Source organism: Tetrao urogallus (genome assembly GCF_951394365.1).
Source record: "Tetrao urogallus genome assembly, chromosome: Z".
Classification (NCBI taxonomy): Eukaryota; Metazoa; Chordata; class Aves; order Galliformes; family Phasianidae; genus Tetrao; species Tetrao urogallus.
Window position 1 is genome coordinate 40472530 of NC_136816.1, and position 25912 is coordinate 40498441.

General features: G+C 42.2%; 1 protein-coding gene across 1 annotated transcript in view; it reads right to left on the reverse strand.

Moving 5' to 3' along the window:
* Positions 1 to 25307, reverse strand: part of MAMDC2 (MAM domain containing 2) — a gene marked incomplete at both ends in the record, with an annotated part of 63296 nt that extends 37989 nt beyond the window's left edge. The window contains 2 exons of the mRNA XM_079548200.1: positions 25044 to 25157; positions 25277 to 25307. Of these exons, the coding sequence (XP_079404326.1) occupies positions 25044 to 25157; positions 25277 to 25307 (145 nt within the window). The remainder of the gene's footprint in view (positions 1 to 25043; positions 25158 to 25276) is intronic.
* Between the last annotated feature and the right edge of the window lie 605 nt (positions 25308 to 25912).

The following is a 25912-nucleotide window of genomic DNA, read 5'->3' on the forward strand; positions in this document are numbered from 1 at the left end:
AGTGAATCCAGTACTGGAAAAGTATTTTCTGCAAACATGCAGCCTGCCGGGGGAAAGTGAAGCCAAGAGTCTGTTACATGCGAGTGCTCCAATACACTGCCTTCTGCACTTGACAACGCCGGATGGAGCTCTGGTGTGTCTGGCTGGTCACTGACAGTGACTCACTGCTTTGTTTCTGGTGTCAAGAAACAGATTTTCAAGTCTCAAACTATCCCCGCATCTGATCCCGAAAGGGAAAGAGGTTTTGCCTCTTGCCCTGCAGCATCAGAAATATGCAGCCTGCAGACAAGGCTGTTTACAGAAAAAATCTACATTTGCCATTTGAACTTTGAATCTTCATTTCATATTCAAGTTTCACATATATGAAGATCCCTACTGCACGCCATCTCTCAAAAGAGAAGTTGTAGAATTGTCTTTTCCAGTCACTGCTCCAAGCTGTAAGCCCAAATAGCACTGACAGCTTGTCCACAACTCACGTATTAGAGATCTTTGTCAACACATTATGAGTGCAACTTCCTTACACTCTGCTCATTCTTGCTTTATGGTAGAGGGAGAGAAAAGATCCATTTCCACACACAAAGGCAGTAACTCCCTCTGCTGCTCCTTCAAACCTCAAAAGCTGAGATTAAACAAGACGACAAGAACAGCTACTTGCCAAGTTTTATCATGGAAAATAAGGAAAATATTTATGACTGTTGGGAACTTGGAAAAAAAAAAGTCAACTTTTCAATGTGTGATACTGAAGTAACCCCAAGCACTGAGCCACTATTCCTGTAGTTAGAGTGCTCTGAAGGAGGAAAGCACAAGGTCTCACTCACACACATCTGGTCTCTAAAACTACAGAGAGGTTGGTACAAGCTGATCCAATACTTGACAGATGTAAGGCCAAAAAATCTTTAAGATTTAGGTTAGTGTTATTTCATAAAACTACTGCAAATCATCACCTTGCTGTATTGACTTTTCCAGTGCAAAAAATGCTAAAGAAAAGGGGGGAACTGAATAAAGTATATTATGTAAATAGTTAACTAATTTTTCTGTAGTATATGTTCAATTTTTAAGAAAGAAAAAAAATGCATAAAACACTTCAGAGAGCAAGGAATGTAGCACACTCATACATGCATGCATGCATGCATGCACATATCCCCACACATGCTCCCACAACAGACACATCCTCATACACACTGGTATACTCATACATGTGACTACTTCCTTGCTTTTAAAAGTGGTCTATTTCCTTTTACACCTGAATTTATTTTCATAGGATTTTCAACAGCTACTTTGGACAGCAGAATCAGAATCTGCAGTATATTTACAGTTGAAAAAAAAAGTTTCTTTGTTATGCCTCAGACTCTTTGCATCACAGATGCACAGGATAGGACTATTAAAGATGAGGAAAATGGCTTGAAGGAATACTCATGGTTGTCCCTGCGATCCTCTGGGGAGGAAGGCAACTCTGCTTTCCAGCTGTTCCCATACCATGAAGCAGGCTTTTTCAGGAGGAAGCAAACTGGCTCAGCAGGGGAAGCATACAAGGAATTCTAAACCTGTCTTCCTCCTCTTCTTCTCTTTGCCAAGCGTTAGGAGAAAATTAAACCCACAGTGCCTCAGTGAAAACAGATATAAATAACTCAGCCATCACACAGCAACTTCATGAGAGAACCTGTGAGTACTTCCTTATATTTCCTTACACAGGTCATTAAGACACAAGGGCTTAAATTCTGCATCAGGTAATGAGAGTGGAATGGTAAAGATATTAACTTACAGTTTCATGTAATTATGGCCCAAGGGCCAATAGACCACTGAATAGAAACTATTAATACAAGCCAAATTATGTCTCCCATTAAGCTGTGGCAGTTAGCCGGAGTGCCCTCAACTCTGCTCTCATGACACCCCATCTGGATTACTGCGTCCAGTTCTGGAGCCCGCAATTCAGGAAGGCCATGGAGCTGTTGGAGCAGGTCCAGAGGTCCAGAGGAAGGCCACGAAGGTGATCAGAGGACTGGAGCACCTCCGCTAAAAGGGCAGGTGGAGAGAGCTGGGATTCTTGAGCCTTGAGATGAAAAGGCTCCCAAGAGACCCTATAGTGGCCTTCCTGTACCTGAAGGGGGCTGACAGGAAAGCTGGGGAGGGACTTTTTATATGGGCAGGTAGCTACAGAATGAGGGGAAATCACTTTAAACTCCAAGAGGGTAGATTCAGACTAGATACTAAGATACTAAGTTTAGATACTAAGATTAGATACTAAGAAGCTGCTTGGACTAGATATTAAGATTCTATGATTCTGTGAAAAATAATTGTACAGCAAAGAGGTCTGCAAGTATGCAGGTCAGGGGCAGAGTGGAGGCAGGCAGCTACCCAAACATTCCATACCTTTAATGCCTCTTCTTTGGCACTGAGGAAATGTGTCACAAACAGCAATTGGCAAGCCCAGGAATACAGACAGGAAAGGAGTCCTCCAGTGCAGGATCTGAGGCAGACGCATGCATTCCCTAACGACTAATTTATGTGGTTGCTACAGCTGATGATGGCATTTCCCAGCAGGCACACATCTATAGAAGATAGTGAGCAAGCCTGCTGTTGCTGGTGTGATCTGCTCTGCATAAATGAAGCCTTTTCCATTAGGTTGATCACTGGTCTGCTGAATCTCCAGGAGACACAAAATTCCTCACACCAAAATTCCTGTTTCTACTATGTACATATTTCCTCTGAAATTTACATCACTTACTTTTAGGGAAAAAAGTATGTGGAACCTCGATGGGACAATGAAATAGTCTGAAAAGTTCTCCTTATAAAAAAAGCAAATGTGGAACACGTTTTTAAGATTTTTGCCTTCGTTGATGGAGTTAAAGAGTGAGTTCCTGGTTATACCACTTCAGATTAACAAAATAGGGTACTGCTTAATATTATCGTTAATATTATCATATTTTTTCTCCTGCAGAAGCAATGATGAATTTTCAAACCAAATCACATCTCACATTCTTGAATACCCCACTACAGCAGCTCAGGCAAAATCAGCTGCTAGAATTTATCTTCAGGGCAGCCTTTTAATAAACATTAACTAAAAAGGTGAAGTTTACTTTCTGCTTCAGGAAAGTTAAAACTTTGATACCAGTTTTTATATTGTGCATGGGAACAAGTGCTACCATAAAATTACAACTGTTGGCAGTAAAATATGGAAACCTAGCCAACAGACCATGCAAACAGACAACAATCCTAGTAATGAGGTGTGAAAAAAAACTGAAAGCAATTTCTACTGCAATCAAACTGTACTTAGCGGACAGAACTGTGGTAGTATATTTCTTTGACAGCTATGAAAGAAACACAGCAGCACGCCCCTGGAGAAGCTGGAAGTCCATGGCATGGACAGGTCTTTGATGGTAAAACACTGGATGGACGGCTGGGCCCAGAGAGTGGAGGCAGATGGAGTTAAATTCAGTTGCTGGCTGGTCACAAGAGGTGCTCCCCAGGGATCAGTATTGGGGCAGTCCTTTGCGATATCTTTATTGATGATCTGGACAGGGGATGGAGTACACCCTCAGTAATTTGCAGATGACACCACGGTAAGGGGAAGTGTCAAAGGCACCAGGACAGGCTGGATTGATGGGCTGGAGCCAACTGTACGAGGTTCAGTGAGACCAAGTCTGAGTCCTGCACTTTGGTCACAACAACTCCAGACAGTGCAACAGGCTTAGGGCAGTGTGGCTGGAAAACTGTGCAGAGGAAAAGGACCTGGGTATGCGAGCTGACAGCTGCCTGAATGTGAGCCAGCAGAGTGCCGATGGTGAAGAAAGCCAGCGGCATCCTGGCTTGTATTAAAAATAGTGTAGCCAGCACAAGCAGGGAGGTGATCGCTGCCCTGTACTCAGATCTAGTGAGGCCACACCTTCAGTACTGCTTTCAGTCTTGGGCCCCTCACTACCTGAAAGACATCGAGGCCACAGAGAGTGTCCAGAGAAGTGCAACAAATCTAGGGAAGGCTTTGGACACAAGTCTTATGAAGAGCAGCTGAGGGAACGGGGGTTGTTCAGCCCAGAGAAGAGGAAGCTCAGGGGGAACCTTGTCGCTCCCTACAACTCCCTGAAAGGAGGATACAGTGAGGTGAGGGTCGTCTGCTTCTCCTGAACAACTAGCTTAAGAATGAGAGGTAATGCCCCTAAGTTGCTCCAGGGGAAGTTCAGGCCATGTATTAGGAATTTTTTTTTCCTCTGAAAGAGTGGTCAAGCATTGGAAAAGGCTCCCCAGGGAGCCAGTAGGGTCACCATGCCTGGAGGTTTTCAAGAAAACGATATATGTGGCACTGATGGACATCATTTAGTGGACACAGTGGTGATGCCTTGCTGACCGGATTAGCTAATCTTATTGGTCTTCTCCAGCCTTAATGATTCTATGATTCTATTCTATAACTGAATATAAAAATATAAAATAAAGAGTCTAGTCAAGATAAGTCTTAGGCCTTAGATAACCTCTGAAAAATCTCAGATATTGAGTACAATCTGTGAAATTAAATATGAATGCAATTGCAGAATAAATTGGCAAGATAGGAGAAAACAGCAACTGAAACAGACTATTTTATTACAGTTGGCATTTAAAAATCAATTAAGTTAATGAATTTTAGTTTACAACTAAAAATACATGTGATCACAGAAAACTGCAGTCGATTGTTTGGAGTAATAATTATCTAATCAGTTTGATTTGAATCTGAACAGTAAATGAGTTAATGTTCTCACCATCGGAATAACAGTTGGGACCTTAACAGCTCATTTCACACTTGTTTCTGAAGCTTACTGAAATTGTCATAGAGATGTCCATCCCTTTCTCTTATTGCTCTTTGGCTATGCAGGCTTGCATACCTTGCTGACACCAGGCTGTATTATCAGGGTAGCAGGTGCAGCTGGGATATAGCACTTGGCACGTAATAATTTATAAAATTCTCTAAACTTTCTAATAAAATTTTAAGGTCTGTTGTTTGGCAATTCACATCCATAACATGTTGAAGGAGTTAAACGTACTGAAGAGTAGAGCCGTGTTTGTAGATAAGTATATAAACTGCAGAGTGGCTACCAATGCCTTTTCAACTTGAACCTTTTCTTCTGCATCCCTCTTAATGTATTTACTCTGATCTAGATCTCATCAGTGTCTCTGCCTGGCTGCTTTCTGTAGCCTTTATGTAGCCCAATGGATAACAGTGACTACAGCAGCACTAATGGAAACCCCACAGCAGGTTTGCCATGCATGTCATGCAGCCTCCTCAGCAATATGAGTAAAAAGCAACCAGCAAACTGTTTAGATGGAACAGACTCCACCTAGTCCCACCATACAGGTACAGAAGATCTGGCAGACTGCCTTTATCTATCAGCCTAGAGCAAAGCATTATTATAAGCATAATTTCTCCTCTTTCTTGTAGTACAATTCAGGTCATACAAAGGCTGTACGAAGTAGGATGATACAATCACCAGTTAGGAAAGGCCTCAAGAGTGAGCCTCAGATAGTGCAGTTGTCCAGCAGGCAGCGATTCCATTTTCCAGCATGTTTCAAAGATTTAGGTTTTGTGTTCTTTCCATGGAATAATATGAATATTTTCAAACCATTGACTTAGGCTGAAACTTCCACCGTTCTGGGTTTTAGCTTGAGCTCTCCATCTCTCCCACTTTCTCTTAGTAATAGCAAATTTATCTCAAGAGTAAGTGGAGTAACTGGCACTTTGACTAAGAATAGAGGCAGTAAAATTCCTTGTTAGATGCGTAACAAAACAGAAAAACAAAAATGATCTGTCAAAAACAAATACCACAAAAACTGAACAATCTGGAAAGGCTAACCAACAGCTTAGCTGACCCAGCACAGGGAGAAGAAACTCTCTGAAGTACTCTGCTAGTAAAGGGTGATTGAGCATGTATCTGCTTCTGGCTTCAGTACCCACTATCTGTGAAGTCTATTCCAAATTCATGAGTGCTTTTTCACATAAAAACAAACACTGATTACTTTTTACCTACATGTGATGGTCCAAGCTACACATACCACTCATCTTATTTCCATATATGACAACTTCACTGTGCAAAGTTCTTCTTTGTCAAACAAACTATAGTTACTGCCCTAATAACTCTCCAGTTTGACACTTAGTTTAAAATAAGTGCTAGAAGTGGCTATATTTAGAGAACAATCTGGTATTGATATAAATTCTCTCATGTTTCCACTTAAGCACACAAGAATATTCTTGGCCAGGAAACAAAACCCTCTGCAAAAGGCCTCAAGAATTAAAATGCAAAGCAATGACTAGATAAGAACTAGTAAAGATTAATGGATTTGGACACCTTCTGCTTGTTACTAAACATTAACTAATCTTAATACAAGCAACAGCTTTGAATAGCACTGCCTAGCCATGGATGTATGTTTCAAATGCCATGAGTCATCCTATTTGAAATACTAAAGCAACAACTTAAAATGAAGCATTCATATAGTTACATGTAAATTTTAAAGGATGCATACGAATATCTTAATAAATGGTTTGCTAGCAGTAAGTATCATGAAGCTGAATATGCAACTGCTGATTCAGACACTAAGCAAGCCAGTTCTGATACACACCTGAAAACAAACTGTTTATTTCTCAGGTCAACAGAGTGATCATTTTATATGTCCTAGACCTTTTCATATTTCCAAAGAATAGGTCTCTGTGGTAAAATGTTCAAGTAAATTGGATTTCTTAAACATATTCTTTGTTGCTATATTAGACGTACATTAAAAATCTTGGTGCCTACATGCTTGTATTCACAGTTTGCATTTATCCATGTACAGTAACTCAAGGCAATCTTTACCTCCTCTTATAAACACTCAGAAATTAAAACAACTACAAATGAAATTACACTTTGGAAGACCATAACCATGCTTGCTCAGCAGGCTCAAATTTGTTCACAGCTATGGAAGTATACTCCTGCCGCCCAAAAATTGAGCAGTACTAAAAATTCCACATTTTTTTGCTCCCTTTCCTGCTATTCTGAATAATTTCCCTACTGGACTCTTAAGAGTGGCACCAAATGGATAAGGCTCTGTAATAGAATGTCACAGGGTAAGATTATATATATTATATATGATGTCAGGATGATCAGAATCATGTATACAATCTATTCACATACTCACAGAATGGCTAAGGAAGGGACCTTAATGACCATCTAGCTCCAATCTCTCTGCCTAAACCATGTTGCCCAGGGACCCATCTAACCTGGCCTTGAACATCTCCAAGGATAGAGCTTCCTTAGCTTGGATAATCAGTGATGATCTTCCTTGGATTTCACAGAAAAATCTAAGACACTAAGTTTGTGAAGCACGGCTTGACACATGGAAATGTGTCTTTAAGCCCTTGGTCTTTTGGTTCCAGCACCTACTTACAAATTTTAAATTTCTGTGACTTCTAGCCACACATCTGTACATGTTTACAGCAGGAAATAGATTTCTCTGTTTGCAAGGCATCTGGCACATGGGGAAGGTGAAAACATAAGAACAGACAATAATAATAAATATTGATAATGAGTAAATACTGATAAATGAAGGAATAGAAAGCCTTGGAGAGCAAAGACCTCTATTTACACAGTAGATGCAAGGCAGACAGCACAGCTACATCTGCTTTGTCACTTGCCTAAACATATCTTGATCTTCTGAGAGCAACCCAGAGCCCATACCCATTAATTCATCTGCTGCCCTGATGACTACATAAAATTTTGATGCCAATTACTGTCAACTCTGTCCCTTGGCCTTAAATGAACTCAATTCACTTTGACTAAACAGCTACAAGATGGCACTTTCAGACAAGAAGATTCATTTTCAGAAATATCTGCCAAGACTGATTAGACGCAGACAAAATATTTTGCCTAAGCTTCCTCTGCATAACAACCACATATAAAATAGCACATGCCAAAGATCAAGAAGTCCTCAAATGGAAATTACTAAAAAATAGAAAATTATGAAGAATAGACCCTCCTGTAGAATGCATCAGAGTACACTACAACTTAGTTTGTTTCCTGTTAAATCTTTCAGACGTGATCTTTAGAAAATCCTAGCTACACAGCAGGCATACCTGAAAAAAAAGTAAGGAACAGATTCTCCATATCTGACAATCAAGAGATCCTCTATCCAGTGCGGTTCCTGAAAAAACATTTATTTTCTCTTTTGAATGAGGGTGCAGTCTGTACACATGTATGCATACATGGACTCGGGCAGAATCACAGAATCACAGAATCACCAAAGTTGGGAAGAACCTCCAAGATCATCCTGTCCAACGTCCACCTACCACCAATAAACTACATCCCTCAGTAATATTTAGATAACATCTAAATGTTTTTCTTGAAAACGTTTTTCTTGAAGACCTCCAGGCATGGTGACTCAATCATCTCTCTGTGCAGCCCATTCCAGCACCTGACCACCCTCTTGGAGAATAAATTTTTTCCTAACATCCAACCTGAATCTTCCCTGAGCAACTTCAGGCCATTCCCTCTAGTTCTATCACTAGTTACGCAGAAGAGGCCAACCTTCCACTTCATCACAACCTCCTTTCAGGGAGTTGTAGAGTGATAAGTCTTCCTGGAGCTTCTTCTCCATACTGAACAATCCCAGCTCCCTCAGCCACTCCCCATAAGACTTGTGCTCCACACCCCTCACCAGCTTTGTCGCCTCTCTCTGGACACACTGTAGGGCAATGTCTTGTAGTGAGGGGCCAAAAACCAAACACAGTATTCGAAGTGCAGCCTCACCAGAGCTAAGTACAGGGGTTGATCACATCCCTGCTCCTGCTGGCAGCATTTTTCCTGATACAAGCCAGCATTTTTTCATTATTTATTCTGTTTGTTACCTTTCAGACAATCAGGAATTCTCTCATTTCTGTCTGTGAGACCTCTATAAGGTATTACTGCAGCAAGGCACTCAAAGTGAAGACATCAGAGAGTCACAAAATGACTAAGGATGGCAAGGAACTTCGGGTCTATCTGGACCAATCCCACTGCTCAACCAAGACACCTGGAGCAGGCTGCCCAGATGCCGGTCCAGGCAGCCTTTAAAGATCTCCTAGGAGGAGACTGCATAACCTCACTGAACAGAGTGTTCTAGTGCTCTGTCCCAGCACAAAAGTGTTTCCTGGTGTTCAGATAAAAGCTTTCATGTTTCAGTTTATGTCCACTGTGTCCCATTCCTGGGCACCACTAGAAAGTACCTAGCTCTGTTTTCTGGAGAGTCTCCCTTAAATATATTTATATCCACTAAAAAGATCAACCCTCAGTTTTTATTTCTGAGGGATGAAAATTCCCATGTGTCTCAAGCTTTGCTCACAGGGGAGACATTCCAGTGTTTTCTTCATCTCTGTGGCCCTTCATTGGATTCTCTCTAGTGTGTTCAGGTCTATCTTGTGTCAGGGAGCCCAGAACTGGATTACAGTACTGCAGCTGCAGCCTCACTGGCACTGGGTCTACCACCTTCCTCTGTATCCTGTCAGCATTTCACCAACTGCACACCAGAATGCCACTGGCCACAAGGACACACTGCTGACTTGTGCTTTACTCGGTGTACCGCAGGACTCCAAAGACCTTTTCTGCAATGCAGTCTTCCAGCTGGTTAGCCTCCAGTTTGTATAGGTGGCCAGGGTTGCTCATTCCCAGGTGCATGAAGTTTTTCCCTTGTTGAACTGCGTGAGCTTATTGTCAGCCCATTTTTCTAGCCTGTTGAGTTCCTTCTGGATGGCAGCATGACTCTCTGGCACATCAGACATTCCCCCCAGTTTTGTGCAATCAGCAAAGTTGCTCAGGGTACACTCTATCCCATCCAACACAGATCATTAGTAAAGATGGCAGACAGTCAGTCTGAGAATTGACCCCTTGTGATCAGTGCTGGTTACTGGCCTCCATCTGGTCTTTGTGCCACTGATCACCACCCTCTGAGCTTGTAAATTCGGTTTTCAATCCACCATGCTCACCCAACTCATATTCACCAGTTTCTCTATGAGGAACTTATAGCAATTTAAAACAGCAACAATAAAATAAAATAAAAACCTTCAGAACTTCCAGATGCATGAAATGTAAATAGGCGTTGAAAGTATTCAAAAAGAATTGCGATAAGACAAGAAGCCTTCTTTCTTTGTTTAACAGTTTCTCACTGCTTATAATGCCATAGCTTCAGCAACTAAGTTTCCAGTTAGTTTTCCAGCAAGAGAAGCCAAGACTTCCTATTTCTAAACTGTTTGAAACTAAGGTGCCTTAGTACACCAATGAGACAAATTATCTGTTTTCCTCTTTGAAAGCAGTTGTAAAGTGCGTGTTTGGCCATTTTTCTCATCCATTTGCAGCAGCCATGCCACAAGGCATATTTACATACTTCTACATCACCCACACCTTGGCTGCAGCTCTTGTTGCTTTCCCTGTAACTACACCTCTGAGAATACAGTCTTGCAAATATCAGTGGTAATAAAAACAGTAATAATAATCACTGTTGCTTCAGAACGATTTTTTAAATACAGAACCCATTGATTAAGCTCATTAATTATATCCTCTCTTGTGAGAAGAGAAATGCCTCTTTCTTTAAGGAAAGTAAAGCAGTTTTTCCTACTGTCTTTTCCTTTGGTGTTTTCTTTCATTCAGACGTTCTACAAAAAGCCTTTAACACCAAACACTGTATTCATGTGTACGTATATGAACTTAACAAAATCAAGAAATTTCTGAAACACAAAAAGCATATGAAAAATCTAAATGCAGGACAAAATTTTCTAGCTGGGATACTATTATATCCAGTCAGTGCAAACAAGCTGTGCCATCCAAGATCTGCCAGCATCCAAAACAGGAAACAAAGTCCAGGAAAAGTCAGAATATCATTTATAACTTCCCAAAAAAGTCAGCATTACTGATTTCCAAAGAAAATATGCCACAGGCTAAATTATCATCTTCTTGCAAAAAAATTATGAAGAATCGAAAAACTAAGGCAGGACTCATTGGTTTCAACTCTGATAAGCTGATTGCACGTTCTCTCCTCTGAGGGGACAAGACTCCTGTGATGTTTAATAGTACAACATGATAGACACATTGCCATAGAAAAATATGCAATATCCATTTGACTTTCCCACAGTTGTTCTCAGACCTGACTTCTCCCTACCTCATGCAATAAAGAATTTGTGTCCCTCCCATTACAGACCCTGGTTTTATGACTTCCTTCTACACTACTACTCTCAGACTATGCCCAGAAAACCTCATGATTTTTTTGCAACACACTGGAAAACAATTAGCATACTTCAGTTTACCACAGCACAAAAAACATGAACTGTTCTCCCAAAGGACTAGCCAGTGCTTGCAAGCCTTGCAGTAACCTTTGAAGACTTTAACTCAACAGTGACTTTTCCTTATAGCTACCAATACGAACTTGAGGCTAGCCTTGGTTCTCATGGTGAGGTATGAACCTCATCATCTGCTACTGGAGTGAGGAGACAGACGTAAAATCCCAATGAATACAATGATGTTTGCATCCTTCTCATATTTCAGAGTCCTGCATTACAGAATGTAATGTTCCATCTCCTGACAACAATGTTCTTCAGTGGGTTTCTCAGGTCATGTTCATTACAGCTTCTGAACTGTGAAAAAAAAAGCATATTTCAGCCTGAATGAAACGTGGTTCAGCAACTGTAGAATTGGCCAATAAAAGGAGATACATTTTCCTCACAAGATCTACAAATTAATCAGAGAGTGACAATGGACACTGAGTTAATTCATCTCTACGTCTGATCTGCTCATCATTAATAAGTTCTCTAAGTTTTCTAAAAGTTAATCTGAAATTGGTTCTTAAAATGTATTAAAATATGACCTTTAATGTTATTATCAGAGAACAGTGAAATACTCATTCACAGAGAAAATAGAAGGGCTGTCTGGCCCTTTTAACTTCCAGACATTGTTTGCATCTGATTCAAAACTGAATGCAGCAGCATTCACTCTGTTATCACACCAAAATCTACTTTGACTTTTGTCTAACTTGAGTGCTAGACAAAGCAGCAATCACACCCTCGGAACAGTTTCAATCAGTTTATATGATGTAACACCAAAAAAAAAAAGAAAAAAAAAAAATTACTTCCTTTGAAAACTCACTATAGTTTGGCAATACAACACCTAAAATCTGCACTTCCATTTCATAGAATCATGGAAACATAGAATAGCTTGGGTTGGTAGGGACCTTAAGGGTCATCAAGCTCCAGCACTCCCACCACAAGCAGGGCCACCAACCCACCAACCTCCCCATTTAATACCAGACCAGGCTGCCCAGGGCCCCATCCTATCTGGTCCAGAACACCTACAGGGATGGGGCATCCACAGCCTCTCTGGGCAGCCTGTTCCAGCACCTCACCACCCTCTCTGTAAAGAACTTCCCCCTGACATCCAACCTAAATCTTCCCTCCTTCAACTTAAAACCATTTCCCGTTGTCCTGCTATTATCTACCCTTTCAAAAAGATGAACTACATTTCTGAAGTTCTTCTGACATTTTTTGTATGAAATACTGCGTAACGGTCCAGCAAATGTGAAGAAATGCATACAGTCAGAGCAGTGTCTCTTAAAGTATTTTAATGGTTCACTAATTGAGAACTGTGAAGTCTGTGTTAGGCCTAAAACTTTGATTGATATTTCACACAGAAATCTAGTTACTCTGACTCATGGACCTTTCCATATGAGGACTCATAAAGCTTTCAGAACAGAGCAATGCATTAGTAACACACAGCTCATACTTTATCAGAGATTACCTCTATTTAAAACAACTTTCAAAGTACACCAACACAATTACCCAGATTACTGGAGTTGTCTAATAAATTCTTCTTGAACCATCTCTGCCAAAAGAAAACATGCTGCAAGAACAGCTGCATAGTATAGAAGAAATAATCTGTTTAGCAAAAAGTATGTTTACGGTGCCAGACACTAATTATTATATAATATTTGAGGAATGTTTGGCTTTATTATCGTACAAGTAAGGTCTTGAATATTTGGTGACTAGAACCATGAGGAGAAACAAGGCAAAAGATGCCCACTTTCTTAAAGGAAAGTGATAAAATATTTTTAACTGATACAGAGACTTCTAAGCAGTCAAAGTACCATATGAAGTTACATAGATGACTAGACTGACCTTTTATTTGACCTTCTGCTACAATGCTGTTAATTAATATAACTGTTATTAATATAACTGTTACAAAGTTATATTAATAAGTAAAACTTGAAAGATTAAAGGTGAATTTCTCCTTCTTTTTAAGCACATGCTCTTGAGATTTAGGATTCTTGATCCTGTTTGATAAATTCAACTAATTTAATTAATCAACTAATTAGTCAGCCAACTAATCATAGTGTGGCCTGTACTGCTCTTGCAAATGGCGGCTAAGGATGAAAGGTCTTAGCATGGTGATACAGTGACACTACTACAAAAAATATATATAAAGGAAGGGGAATGCAAGAAACTTTGAAAGATTCCACTTTATCCCCCCTAGTGAGTGACACAGGCAAGCTGGCAACAACAGACAAGGAGAAGGCTGAGGTATCCAACAATTTTTTTGCCTCAGTCTTCTCTGATAACTGCTTGTCACACAGTCCTCAAAAGTTTGGTTCAGAAGGACAGAACTGGGGAAGCAACGTCCCTTCCACTGAGCAAAAATCATGTTTCTGACCACCTGGAGAATCTGAACATTGACAAGCCTATGGGTCCTAATGAGATGCATCCCAGAGTCCCAAGCAAAGTGGCTGTTACAGTCCCCAAGACTCTCAATGATACTTGAGAAGTCATAGCAGTCCAGTAAAGTCCCTGGTGACTGGAAAAAAGGCAACACCTATTTTTAAGAAGGGTAAAAAGGATGTCCCTGGGAAATACCTACCTGTCAGTCTCCCTTTTGTGCTGGGAAAGATTGTGGAGCAGATCCTTCAGAAAGCCATGTTAAGGCATACAGAAGACAGGAAGGTGATACAGGAGAAGCAGCATGTCTTCACCAAGTGCAAGACCTGCCTTACCAACCTACCTGCCTTCTAAGATGGTGTAACTCTATCAATGAACAAGGGAAGAATCTCTGATGTCATACTTCAGTAAGGTCTTTAACACTGTACCCCACAACATCCTTCTCTACAAATTGTGAAGATATCATATCATCATAGAATTGTTAAGATTGGAAAAGACCTATGAGATTACCAAGTCCAACCCCAATCCATCCCACAGGTCCCATTGAGCCATGTCCCTTACTGCCACATCTCCATGGTTCTGGATGAAGAAGTGGCTGCAGCACTCAGAGTGGCAGTCAACAGTTCAATGTCTGGATGGAGATCAGTAAAGAGTGGTGTCCCTTAGAGGTCAGTGCTGGGACCTATAACTCTTCAGTATCTACATCAGTGACAGTGACAGAGGGGTCCAGTACACCTTCAGCAGTTTTGCAGATGACATCAAGCTGCATGCTGTGATCAACATGCCTGAGGGATAGGATGCCATTCAGACAGACTAGATAGCCTGAACAGAGGTCAAGGTGAACCTCATAACATTCAACAAAACTAAATGCAAGGTCTTACATGTGCGTTGAGGCCAGACCTGCTAAATACGATCTGGGGTACTGGTGGATGGCAAGCTGGACATGAGTCAGCAATGTGCCTTCACAGCCCAGAAAGCCAACCATATCCTCAGCTGCATCAAAAGATGCATAACCAGCAGGAGGTGAGGTACTCTACTCTGCATTGCTGAGGCCTCACCTGGAGTACTGTGTCCAGATGTAGAGTCATTCAAAAGTTCCTTCCAACTATATGGATTCTGTGATTCTACAATTCACAACATTCTATATAGGATTATAAGGACATTTTCAGGCTGATTCTTCTACAACTCTGCAAGAGCCTGATACACAAAGTGAACAAATAAGATATTTTTACTAGCAAAAATGCTTCTTAGACATCTGTGGTCACCCTTCCATGTAAGCATGAACTTTTTTTCTGAACTCAGTTCAGATCTTGACCCACACTCCATAATTTATTGTAGAAATAGACAGTTATTCTACCACTTCCCTCAGAAAAACAAACTGGCAAACAGCTGGCTCTCCTTTTTCAGGATAATTACCTATGCAGAGCAGTAAGCTCAATGACCACAAAGTGGCTTAGAATGCCTGTCAGCAGTTTCATTCATTGCCTGCACATAAAAGTTCATGCTCTGCGTGTACCCTGAAATTGCTAGAAAGAAACCTCAGTTCAAATCCTTTAAATCTTTCATTTTCCATAAAATTGAAGATATTTCCAGCTGTTTTCAGCACATGATATTGCAGGTTTACAAAGATATTTTAGCCAACTTCAACAATAAGGTCCACATCCATCCATAACAGAAGCTGAAAATATTATTACAGAATCACAGAATCACAGGGATTGGAAGAGACCTCAAGAGATCACCAAATCCCACACCGCTGCTAAAGCAGGCGCCCTAAAAGAGGTTGCACAGGTAGGTGTCCAGACAGGTCTTGAATCTCTCAAGGGAAGGAGACTCCACAACCTCTCTGTGCAACCTGTTCCAGTGCTCTGTCATTCTTAAAGAAGTAAAGACATTCCTCCACACATAAGTTTTAGGTCATTCCTCCTTGTCCTATCGCTACACACTAATAAGAAGAGCCTGGCTTCATCCATTTGCCTCCCAGCTCCCTGTAGATTATTTATAAACATCAACCAGATCCCCTCCTCAGTCTTCTTTTACTGAGGCTGAACAGACCCAGGATACTCAGCCTTTCCTCATAACAGAGATGCTCCAGGCCCTTTCTCATCTTTGTGGCCTTCTGCTGGACTCCGTTTTTTTGAACTGGGAAGCCCAGAACTGGACACAGTAGTCTAAATGTGGCCTCACCAGGGCAGAGTAAAAGGGAGGATCGTCTCCCTCAGCCTGCTTGTTTTAATTTTACTCTGGGATACCACTGGCTTTCTTGGCCACAAGGGCACACTGCTGGTTCATGATCAACTTATCATCCACCAGGACCCCCAAGTCCTCCTCCACAAAGCTCATCTCCGGCAGGTCATCCCCTAACTTGTACTGATGCATGCAGTTATTCCTGCTCTACACTTGCTCTTGTTAAATCTCATCAGATTCCTCCCTGCCCAACTCTCCAGTATGTCCAGGTCTTGCTGAATAGTAGCACTGCCTTCCCTTGTGTCAGTCACTCCTCCCAGCTTTATGCCATCAGTGAACTTGCTGAGATTGGTCTCTACCCCTTCATCCAGGCCATGGATGCAGATGCTGAATCAGATCCAGCACTCACTCCTGAGTAACACCACTAGTTACAAATCTCCAACCAGACTCTGCACCACTGATGACAACTTTCCCTGCTCTGCCAGTCAGCCAGTCCTTAGTCCGTCTCACCACCCAGTCATCTATCCCACACTTTCCAAGTTTTATAACAAGGATGTTGTGGGAGACAGTGAAAAACACTTTGCCAAAGTTGAGGTACTCAACATCCACTGCTCTCCCCCCATCTACCCAGGCAGTGATTACATCACAGAAGGCTAACAGGTTGGTCAAGCATGATTTCCCCTTGCTTAATCCACGTTGACTACTTCTGATAACCTTCTTCTCTTTCAAACTGCTTGGAGAGGCTATCCAGAACAAGTTGTTCCATCACCTTTTCAGGGATGGAAGTGAGGTTGACTGACCTGTACCAGATCTCCTTGCCCTTTTTGAGGACTGGAGTTACATTGGCTATATATATTTCTATTGATAAATTCCTCTTAACGGAGAACAAAACAGCACAAAGCTGCACAGATCTCCTAACCTCAGGCCCTATCCTTTCCATCAGTCAGCCATAGTAGCTGTCATTTCAGGCACAAAGCTTCAATGTTTGTCTGATGCAGCCTCAGATTCTATAGCCTTTCCACACGGATTTGGGGCATGGTCATCTTGCCAGTTCATGCAAGGTGTGGTTTCTCTGGAGAAGTTATACAAATGCAACCAAAACATACAATTCCATGGTAACTCAAAGCTAGCCCAGGATACGTCTGTGTGAGCTGAAGTCTTATATAGAGTGATTGCTACAGATTCATATCTAGATTTTCATGTTTATGTGCACGGTTGGCACATGTGAAGCTGCAATCCATTTTCCAGTAAATGCGGTTTATGGTGCTGCATTAGCAGCACAAACTGTTTCATCTTAGAATTAAAAACTTTGTTACCCAGAGAGAATCAGTTTTGCTCCGGGGTAGTACATCAGCATCTTGTTTGATTAAGCTACTTTAACCTCCACCACCTGTCCCAAACACTCTTTGCACTCACACAGTTGCTTGTTTCTTGGAGAGGTTGTTCAAATTCTTCTGGTAAATTACCTATTGTCAGTTGTCTACAAGATAAATAAAGTCCAGCCTGCTGTGAGCAGTCACATGTACGTTCAGACAAGAATTTTGTAACAGCTGTCCTCTCTGTCTTCCACAGCTCTGTGTAAAATGCACTAAAATAGTTTGTTGATTCTGTAAGTGCTGAATCACTAGCAGCTGTAAGTGAAAATACACTTCTGAAGACATTTCTACCCTGCGGACGAGGAGGAATGCTTTGAAACTCATCTCTCATGCAGTGATTCACCAATAATAACTTTGAATTTGTTTGTTCTCCAGTGCAAATTGAAAGTCAAGACTTATCAGAAGTCTCATGCAGAGCCAGCTGATGATGAAGCCCTCCATGAATGTGAACTTGGACATCTTTTTGCACAAACTGAGCAAAAAGTGAGCTAATCACCATAATTAAGACATAATCCAATATAAATGTCTACTTGGAAGCCCAGAACAGGAAGTTATACTTGGGAAAGCACAATGTCAGATGTTCTACTCATGTCAACAAGACAAGGGTGAGGCTGGGACAAGGCTGAATCCTACATAGTAGCATACGTAGTATTATTAAGCTGTTGATAGTTTTAACAAGAAAATTGCAAAACAAAAGCAAGCTAACTCAAACACAAGAGACGCAGCTGAGTAATAAAATGTAATGCACAGGAGCCATGGCATCAGAGGCAAAGGAGAAATAAGTACAAGACACTCACAGTGTACCAAAAGGTGGTTCGTTTTTGGTTTTTTTTTTTTGTCCTTTGGACTGCCTGTTAAGGAGAGTTGTTACTCAAAATGCAATTTTTTTTATTTTTTTTTTTTACAGAAAGACAAACGTTTCAATTATGAGCTCAAGGTAAAACAGATCATGTGCCCGGTCTCATGCCTTTTCCACTCTGCATTAGGGTACTCAGGGCACAAATGCCCAGGCTACATTTAGGGAAGACCCACATAACTCACATAGAAGAGAGGATTTATAAGCAATAAACTCTGACAGTGAGCTAGCATGTGGTATGCTAGCTTGGTTCTGCTGTGATCAGGTACAAGATTGTCCAAATTTCTCTATATTACCCCCTACTTTTCTTCCAATTACACTGTTATCATGAATACATACAAACACTTGTCTCATCCTCTAATTCGATGATCTGAGGGTTCTACAAAGCCAGCAATACTATATTACTTTTACAGAGACATTTTGAAATTCTATACTGTTCTATATACAGGAAAGTACTGCCAGTAGATGTGAAGAAAACAGAGACTACTGATATGCCAATATATCTGCCAAAAGGTTTATAACCAAGCAAGAGAGAGCACATATCAGATGCTGTGTTTGCTGAATGGCAAGATACAGGATCACTACTGATTACCTGTTTAATTACTCCACATATTGTAACACTATTGATGTGGCATTCAAGATGACAAAGTTCAGATTAAAAGAAGTCAGTTTTAAATCAAATGGCACAGCTGGACAAGCCACATCTAGATAAGAGGTTCTGTACACTGCTAGCCTTGTTCCTGACTTATTTGTTCTCCCAGGATAGCATTCTGCCTCTTGAAATTATGTTCTACTTTAAAACCATTTTAAACTATGCTAAATATGGTAAGTATGACAAGTAACATGATAAGTATGTTCCAAAAGGCAAACTTTCATTTCCTGCCACTATCGTTAGTGATTTAAAACAAGTTGGAGATCACAACGTAAGACTGAACATGTACAAGTTTATGGCGCCTGATGATATGCATCCCAAAGTCATGAAGGAACTGGCTGAGGTGATTGCCAAGCCACTCTCAATAATATTTGAAAAGTCTGTCAAGCAAAGTCCCCAGTGACTGGAAAAAGGGAAACATCACTCCCCATCACTACCCATTAGGGTACTGAGTCCAAGCATGGGGCCTCAATAACATAACAGACATGGAGCTGTTGGAGGAGTTCCAAAGAAGGGCCACAAAGACCCTTCTCCGACATTGCAGCACCTCTCTCAGAAAGAAAAGATGAGGGAGCTGAGGTAGTCCAGGAAAGGCTCTGGAGAGATCTCACTGATTCTTTCCAGTACTCAAAGGGAACTTACAAACAGGAAGGAGACCAACATTTTACACAGTCTGATAGCAGTAAAACATGGGGGAATGGTTTTAAACTAAAAGAGGGCAGATTTATATTAGATATTAGGAGGAATTTTTCACTCAGAGAGTGGTCAGGCACTGGAACAGGCTGCCGAGAGACACTATGGGTGTCCCATCCATGGAGGCATTCAAGGCCAGATTGCATAGGGACATGGGCAGCCTGATGGGGTGGATGATAAACCTGCCCACAGCAGGGTTTTGGAGCTAATGGTATTTAAGTTCCCTTCCAATCCAAGCCATTCTATAATTCTGTGATCCAGTGATGCTAAAAGATTCAATGTTGTTTGTTTATCTGCTTATCATAAACCATTATCTGACTGATGTCCATTTAGAGTAAATCACAAAATTAGAGTCTTGGAGTAGTCCAGCAAAATATGAACACAGTTTATGGAGAAGAAAATCAGGCAATTGTAAAATACACTATGATTTATTACATCACTTTTCTGAATGAAAACTATTTTATTTTAATTTTAATGGGATTTCTTTCACTGCAGAAAGAGAAAGCTTTCCTCTAAAACTCTGAAGTACACATTACTAAAAATATATCCATTGAGACATGAGATATTGAGTTACACAAAGTCCCAGAATTTTAGAAGGAAAGCAATACACAGAATTGTGCATTTAGCACATAAGAGCCAGATGTGTTACAGCTGCATCAACTAGCAGTTATAGCTTCAGCATTTCAGTGGCACATAACTCATTCTACAAGGACTGGTCTGAAAGTAATGCCTCCTATTTTATCATGTTTGCCCACGACATCAGAAGTGAATGTTGGTGATAAGTCAGCAGAAGTTGAACCTTCCGACCAATATTCCATTATGTTTTGTTGATGTGTGACAGATGGATGACAGCAGAAGGGCAGTCTGACAGACATGGAGCTGGACATGGAGTGTCTATGGAGCAAAGGTGTGGCACTGAATTCCTCCATGTGGAAAAAATGGCACCCAATGACATTCACTGACACTTGCTGAACATTTATGGAGACCAAACAATGGATGTGAGCATAGTGAGGTGGTGCATGGTGTGTTTGAGCAGTGATAACAGCAACATGGAAGACAAGCCATGTTCCAGATGGCCATGCACAGCCATCACACCACTAAATCAAGAGTGTCTCAATAAGCCCATCTGTGCAAATTGCAGATTTGTGCAGATTACAACCACAGAACTGTGCACAGAGATGTAATGAACATTAGATCAGCCTCAATGTGTTGAAAATGAGGGTAGCAACGCTGAAATATCACAGTTTGCATCAACTGGGTTGCACAAATGCTCACACAGGAAGAGAAAGAACACTGTATACAAGTTTGTCAGGACCTGTTGAACCAATATCAAACTGAAGGTGATAGCTTCCTGCATTGCATCAGTAGTGGTGATGAGATATGGTGTTACCAATATGAACTAGAGTCAAAACAGCAGTCCATGAAGTGGTGACATCTGAAATATCCATCAAAGTCTTCAGCAGGTAAAATGACGTGCATTGCCTTTTGGGATAGGAAAGGGGTGATCTTTCTGGATTTCCTGCTACCTGAATAAGCCATCAGTTCTGACTGCTACATCATGCACTGACTGAGCTGAAGGCACAGACCTCCAGAGTCAGGCCAGAGAAGAGGAACCTTTCTCTCGCAACACCGTAACACCAAGCTACCTACCAGTTTGAAGACCAGAGATTATATTGCCAGTCTCGGCTGGACTGCCTTACCACACACCATCCATCACATAGTCCAGATTTGGTACCTCCTGACTTGCACCTGTTTGGGCCAGTGAAAGAAAGATAGACGAAATGGACAACATTTTCTGAGCAACAGTGCCTTAACTGCAGCTGCAAAACAGTGGGTCATCTCTGCTGGTGCAGATTTTTGTGAGCACAGTATGCAGGCTCTTGTTCATCGCTGGTGAAATATATAGCTCATGGTGGTGTCTATGTTGAAAAACAGTGTTTTGTAACTAAGAATTTATCAAATACTGTTAGTGTATCTGTTCTAGTTTCCATGGAAATAAATTTGAGGCATTACTTTCAGTGACCCACATAGGTTGATACTGAATGCTGTTTGACAACAGTCTGCAGAGGAGGAAAGGTGACAGAGACAATCTACTGATACTGCTATTAAATAATCTCCATGTTCACTGATGCTGGCAGTGCATGGGCACGTTTGACAAAGATCACCTGCTTTTCAGAGCACATTGCTAAGATAAAAGAACACTAATTCCTATAGTTTGCAGGGGTAATAAACACATTTCGTATCTAATGCTTAAATCCAAGCAAACAGATGCAGCACAAACTTCACTGGGGGGAATTTGAGTTGACAGCCCAAATGCACATTACTTCTTGCTTTATTAAAATGGTATCCATTAAAATGACAAGAGATTGAGAATAAAAGATACCCACAAACACAGGCACACAAAATGCTGTGCAGCTATTCTTGGCAAAAAATGTAAACAGGTTTTCCAGAGTCACAAAAACAGGTATGCCATAGTTATTGTGTCTAATGAAACTTATTTACGATATTGTCGTGAGCAGGATGTTCTTACAGTCAGGTTAAGGAGTGTGCTGGACAGGGCTGAGAAAGCAAAAAAGGCAAAAATCCAACCCCGCAGAATGACTGCAACTGACTGAAGACAGTGTTTCTTACTCTCACTTCAAGTGGGTCTACCGCTCAGGATAACTGCCTATTAATGCTATATCTTCTTTGCTTTAGTGTATAAAGAAAGTAAGTTATCTTCTGCTTAGTAAAGAAGGTCATTATATTTACAAAGGACATGAGCCTCCTGAAATAATATTTGATCTGCTTCAAAAAACCTCAAGATTATTCAATGAGATCTCATCATATGAAGTTTTACACTATGTATAAAGATTAACTGTGTCTTTCATTCACAACACATCTCTAATGCTGACACAGAAGTACATTCCTGTAGAAACTGGCATCTGCAAAGCTATATACCCCAAAATAACTGAGCATGAACTCATGCTAAATTTACCCGCCAATGTTAGTGCTAAATAATACAGCATTTAAGATCTTCAGCTGTCTTAAAGTACCACAGTAGTGATGAATACATATCTGTTTTCTAAGTTTCTCATCAGCTGTCTTACGACATATCTGGACTTTTTTTACACAGATTTCCTTTTCAGAGGCCTCATGAATGCAGGAATATTCATCCTAGAATGGGAGCAATGCCTATACCTCTGAATCTAGAGTAGAACATGTTGGTTTGCCTGTACTAAAAAGGCACTTGAAGCCTGCAGAGTTGCTTACTCTGTCCATTGTACACACAAATTCATCTGTTGCACTTTTGAGCAAATCAGAACAGCTACCCATGTTAGTATTGTTTTCTTCTGGTTGTCTTTTTGCACTCAGACTAAAATGTTCTAAAACCTCAGCCAATTACAGGGATCAAAACATAAGCCAAAAAAAAAAAAAAAAAAATCAAAACCTTTCAATTATAAAAAGTATAAACACACAATATATCTCTTTTTGTAGTACTACCAGAATACTAAAAAGAAGCCACAGATATTTTTAAGAAGCATCTGATCCTTAGAAATCTATCAGTTAAAGTTAGTATGCACAGCTGTAAACAGAAGTAAAATTCAACCTCGTACTTCCTATCTGCATCTGGCCCTTCAGAAGATACTGGCTTCCTTGGCAACAGGGCAGAAAACTTTCAAGTATGGAGTGGAAATTTCTGGACAGAGTCTTACTTGTATTTACATCATCTTGACAGTTTGGCACAAGACCACACTACCAAGAGATTTATAAGACAGAATAACTTACACTGCTAGTCAGATACAACTATATTCCAAATAACATTTTAGAATAATAACAAATTTTGAAGTAGTGCATGCAGACGTGGAAAATAGGCTGCCACTCTCATTCTTAATTTCCTCTGTTATACGAGCAAATTGCCACACACACACACACACACACACACACACTGACGTGCAAATCCCAGAGTCTGGTACTACCACCAGAAGCAGTTTTACTGAGTAAAAGAGCATCTACAGCAGATGGATTTGGCACACATGCCATGTCCATTTGGATGAAATACTGCCAACTAGATGTAGCTTCACAGTTCTGTGAATGCACTTCCAAAGAGGCTTTTAACCTGCATACAAAGTGTATGGAATGACTTATTCTGACTAAACTACAGACTGCAGTGGAAGAAAAAAAGAAAGGGCTTATAATGGAAATGCTGATAGAACTACACTGATTGAGAGTGTTGGTATACCACATACCCTCCCAGTGTAGTTACATATCTCCGAAAAACAAGATCTACAACAACAGAAGCTAATCAGCAGTATTAGCCACTGGCATGCAAGAAGCAAACTACAGCTAAAAACACTGTTCTGCAGGGCCAAAGAATACCAACTGCTGCTGATTCAAACCTGATCAAACTTCCCTGTTTCTGGAAGCACTGTGGCATGGATGGGCACAATGCTTTTCTCGCCCACTTCTGCAGATGTAACTCACAGCGTCTCACAGTTCCTGGATAGTGAATCAGTGCCTCTGCCATGTGCTGCCCATAAATCACAGAGGGGAAGTGCTGCTCCGCAGCCTGGCAGCCTGCGACATGGCACAGCAAGGAGTGCAAACGGTCAGTAGATTTTCACCAGTATCTTCAAAAAAACAGGAGAATCTATGCATCTTTAAATAAATTAGAAGAATAAATCATTTTTACAAGAAATCACTACATTCTCCCAGCCTGTTCTAACTCAGTACTCTGGGCATTCCCAAACCCTAACGATTAATGTGAAAATTAATGGTTATGGTGGCTTACTTTTGCTTCGTTAAAAACATTATAAGCTTCATTATATGCTGGGTGACAGGTGGAATGATGAATTGCATCTTCCTGTTTTTAACGGTGCACTGATGAGGAATGATGAAGGCTCTCTGCCTCTTTTGTATCCACACTCGAGTTGCTATTTTTGATGCCTGCTTTGGAGCTTAGATGCTTCTGAATCTCACAGTCCCTTTTATCACATGAACACAACTTTCACTGTATGAATGACATTAGGGCCACAGTGCTATCCAAAATAATAATAGTTTTAAAATGCCTACGTATAACTACGTTGTATTTACATTTGTTTTTCTTCTATTCACATTCACTCTAACACTAAAACTGGGCAGATGGGAGTTAACAGTTGCAGGGAACCTCCATATCATCACTGAATTTTGTTCCTTTGAATGTCAGTCTTAATAACGTGTGATACAGTTTATCAAATACAAACACCTATGTTTCTATCTGAATTGTAGGTATCACAAAACACAAGACTTAACTGAATATGCCATGAAGATACTGTTCACAGACTATCTCCTACACTGAAAACACATCAACTTCTCAAGTTGGATCCAGAATATTGTTAGGGAAAAAGCAATTCTGCTTAGCAGGAATATGACAGATGAGTGCCTTTCTAAGAAAAGCATATATTCCCTACAGTAGATCTGCCCAAAGGAAAATGAAAGCAATACGAAGGAGGTTTCTGGGGCAGCCCGTAGAAACCTGCGTGGAGGAACCTGAGCGGGGAAAGGTACACAGCACCGACGGGCACCGGTGCGAGGTGACACAGCGCGGGACTGGGGCTCCGGGGCAGGTTCGGCAGCCCCGCACGCCCGGGCTCGCAGCGCCCTTACCTTCGCCGTGCAGCGCCCAGGGCAGATGCGCGTAGTCCCACTCGTAGCCGCAGGCGCTGTCCTCAAAGGCGCAGGACCCAGGCGAGAGCGGCGCGGCCCGGGCCAGCCGGAGAGCTGCGGAGACAAAGCGAACCCGGTCACGGTCACGGCCCCGCCGGGGTGAGCGGGGACCGCGGGCTAAGTGCCGCCGCCGCCGCCGCCCGGACGGCGCTTCCCCCGCTGCCCCCGCTTACCGTGCAGGGCGAGCAGGCAGAGACACAGCATCTTCCGCGCCGGGCAGCCGGGGCTGGCGGCGGCGGCGGGGCGGGCGAGCGAGAGAGAAGGAGGGAGCGCGGGGGCGCGGCCGCTCCGAGCCCGGGGCTACAGCGGGGGCAGAGCGCGGCCCCGCGCACCCCGGCGGGGCGCGGGGAGGGAACCTCGGCCGCGGGAGGGGCGGGGAGAGGCGGGGGGAGCGGCCACAGGCCGGCTCGGGGGCGCGGCCGCGTGGGGCAACCTGTTGCGGGCGGCCGCGAGGGCGGTGGGGCCGTGCCCTGCGGCCCGCGCCCGCTGCCTTCGTCCCGCCGCGAGAGCAGCCTGTGCTGCGCCCTGTGCTTCTCCATCGGCTGCTACGCACTCGCCTCTCGCGCGCCCGGCAGCCCCTGCCCCGCCGGGTACCCTGGCTGCTGGGTGAGGGAGCTGCTGGAGCCTTGTCCAGCTCCAGCCGGTGCAGCCGGCACAGCCCCGTGCCCTCCTGACCTGCGCTCACTGCGCGTCGCGTGCACGATGTGTCTCCTACACCCCTGGGTACCCCGGAGCGGCCCCTTCTCCCGACTGAACCCGCCCCACTCCGCAGCCTTCCATCACGGGGCACGGCCCCACCGCCCCAGGGC